The sequence below is a fragment of the Gekko japonicus genome, unplaced genomic scaffold, assembly GCF_001447785.1.
Source record: "Gekko japonicus isolate JY-2015 unplaced genomic scaffold, Gekko_japonicus_V1.1 scaffold666, whole genome shotgun sequence".
Lineage (NCBI taxonomy): Eukaryota > Metazoa > Chordata > Lepidosauria > Squamata > Gekkonidae > Gekko > Gekko japonicus.
In genome coordinates, this window is record NW_015160854.1 from 654,215 (window position 1) to 657,036 (window position 2,822).

The window sequence follows — 2,822 nt, forward strand, 5'->3', positions numbered from 1 at the left end:
TTCGCTCAGGAAGGATGGCTCCAGAGCAAACTAATTTATGCAGCAGCCAAATCGCTCGCTCACAACTTTAATGCCAGTAGCTCACAAAGCAGAATTTTTGCTCACAAGACTCCACAGCTTAGAGGGAGCATTGCATCTAGAGCCATCCTTCCTGAGCTAAAAATGTTTGAGCCGGAGGCTAAAAAACTGTGAGCTAGCTCACATTAACTCAGAAGGACCACTGCCTGGGAGATGCTTTTGTGTCCCTCCTGAAAGCCCCAAAGGGGAGGCTCCGAAATGAAAAGACCGCCAGCCGCCCTTTTTCACAACGTACAATTTACTTGCAGAACAAAAAGCTACCCGATACAAATGATAGAAAAACGGTGGCACGAAGTACGCCAGGAACACACAAAGACAGCTGCGCCGACTCTCCGCCGTCGCGGCCCATCCTCAGCGACTCGAGAAAGAAAAAGAGAAACAGAGAGAGAAAGAGAGAGAATTGTCACGGCAGCTCCGCCGCCGGTCTCTCCCCTTCCTCGTACACCTCTACTCTACGATGCTAAATACGCACAAGACCCACCACTAAGGATCACCGTCACCCACCTAACGTGTTGTGGCTATTTTACAATGGCACATTAAATTAAAGTGACACGGGGAGGGGAGGCCAAACCAAACCCAGGAAGGCTACCGATACACACACACAAACATCACACCCCCTTTGCGTCAGCTGCAGCATCGCCGCCCGCAACCCTCTTTTTCATTAAAAAAAAAAAAATGTAGGACCGAAAAGAAAGAGAGGCCAAAAACGAAGAGGTGTTTGGCAAGAGCGGACGTGGACATTAAATGGACTCTCTGACGCGTTGGTTTCCCCCTCCCTCTCCGGGTGACTCCACAGCCGTCGAGGCCTGTGGCCTGCCGAGACGGATCAACCCCACGAGCTCCGACGACGCGACGGAGGCCCCTTTGACTCTTGGATCATGCATTCCCCCCTGTCAAACTCCCGGGCTGCTCGGTTCTTTTGAAAGTGTGGGCGGACGCCGGCGACGAATCCGCCGCTGGCGGAAAAAAATCTCTACATCATTGTCCGGAGTGGCCCCACGCCCGAGCCGGGCTCGCGTGAGGTTTACAGGATGGCGCAGAAGAACTTCTTCTCCCGAAAGGGGTTTTCTGAGGCAGGCACCGGGGTCAGTAGGGGGTCCTCCTTGGCATGGGCTTCGCAGTAGGCCATCAAGTCAGCCGCTGCTTTAGACACCTGGAAAAGAGAGAAGAGAGGGGTATTTTCTTTTTAATGAGGCAGAAACCCATCCCATTGGCTAAACCCGTCCCATTGGCGAAAGGTACCAGATTGATTTGAAAGGAAGACGACCCTCCCAACATTATGCACAAAAATAGGACTACTGAGTACATCCGTAAACTGCATGCCGATGTCAGATCGTCCCCTTCTTTATTGAATAGCATACCTGATGAAAATAAAGCTAGTCAAAATATAGTCATAGGGCAATATTAAGGACACAAGAAGAAGAAGAGATTGGATTTATACCCGGCCCTTCACTACCCGAAGGTGTCTCAGAGCGGCTCACAAACTCCTTTCCCTTCCCCTCCCCACTTAAGACACCTTGTGAGGTAAAAGAAGAAGAAGAGGAGATTGGATTTATACCCCGCCCTTCACTACCCAAGGGAGTCTCAGGGGGACTTACAAACGCCTTTCCCTTCCCCTCCCCACAACAGACATCCCCTGTGAGGTAGAAGAGACTGGATTTATACCCCGCCCTTCAGTACCCATGAGAGTCTCAGAGCGGCTTACAAACTCCTTTTCCCTTCCCCTCCCCACAACAGGCACCCTGTGAGGTAAAATAAGAAGAGGAGATTGGATTTATACCCTGCCCTTCAATGCCCTTCAATACCCAAAGGAGTCTCAGAGCGGCTGACATACTCCTTTCCCTTCCCCTCCCCTGTGAGGTAAAAGAAGAAGAGGAGATTGGATTTATACCCCGCCCTTCACTACCCAAGAGAGTCTCAGAGCGGCTTACAAACTCCTTTCCCTTCCCCTCCCCACAACAGGCACCCTGTGAGGTAAAAGAAGAAGAGGAGATTGGATTTATACCCCGCCCTTCACTACCCAAGAGAGTCTCAGAGCGGCTTACAAACTCCTTTCCCTTCCCCTCCCCACAACAGGCACCCTGTGAGGTAAAAGAAGAAGAGGAGATTGGATTTATACCCTGCCCTTCAATACCCAAAGGAGTCTCAGAGCGGCTTACAAACTCCTTTCCCTTCCCCTCCCCACAACAGGCAACCTTTGAGGCAGGTGGGGCTGAGAGACCTCTGACAGAAACGGCTCTTTTTCAAGAACAGCTGTGCCAGAACTACGGCTTGCTCAAGGTCATCCAGCAGGTGCAGGTGGAGGAGTGGGGAATCTAACCCGGTTCTCCCAGATTAGAGTCTGCGCACTTAACCACGACACCAAACTGAAGAGCCCCTCTAGATCAGACCAGTGGTCCATCAATTCTAGCATCCCATCTCACACCGTGGCCAACAGGACATAGAGACCAAGGCCTTAATAAGGACATAAGAAGAGCCCTGCTGGATCAGACCAATGGTCCATCTAGTCCAGCATTCTGTCTCACATAGTGGCCCCAACCAGTTCCTCTGGAGGGCCAACAACAGGGCACAGAGAACATCAGAAGAACATTATAAGAACATCAGAAGAAGAACATCAGAAGAACATCAGAAGAACATCAGAAGAACATCAGAAGAACATCAGAAGAACATCAGAAGAACATCAGAAGAACATCAGAAGAACATCAGAAGAACATCAGAAGAACATCAGAAGAACATCAGAAGAA

General features: G+C 50.5%; 1 protein-coding gene across 1 annotated transcript in view; it reads right to left on the minus strand.

The window, feature by feature from the left end:
* Positions 1-314: 314 nt before the first annotated feature.
* The window catches only part of GNG2 (guanine nucleotide binding protein (G protein), gamma 2), a 14,365-nt gene continuing 11,857 nt past the window's right edge, over positions 315-2,822 (minus strand). The window contains exon 4 of the mRNA XM_015421440.1: positions 315-1,231. Coding sequence (XP_015276926.1) covers positions 1,103-1,231 — 129 coding nt within the window. The 3' untranslated portion in view covers positions 315-1,102. The remainder of the gene's footprint in view (positions 1,232-2,822) is intronic.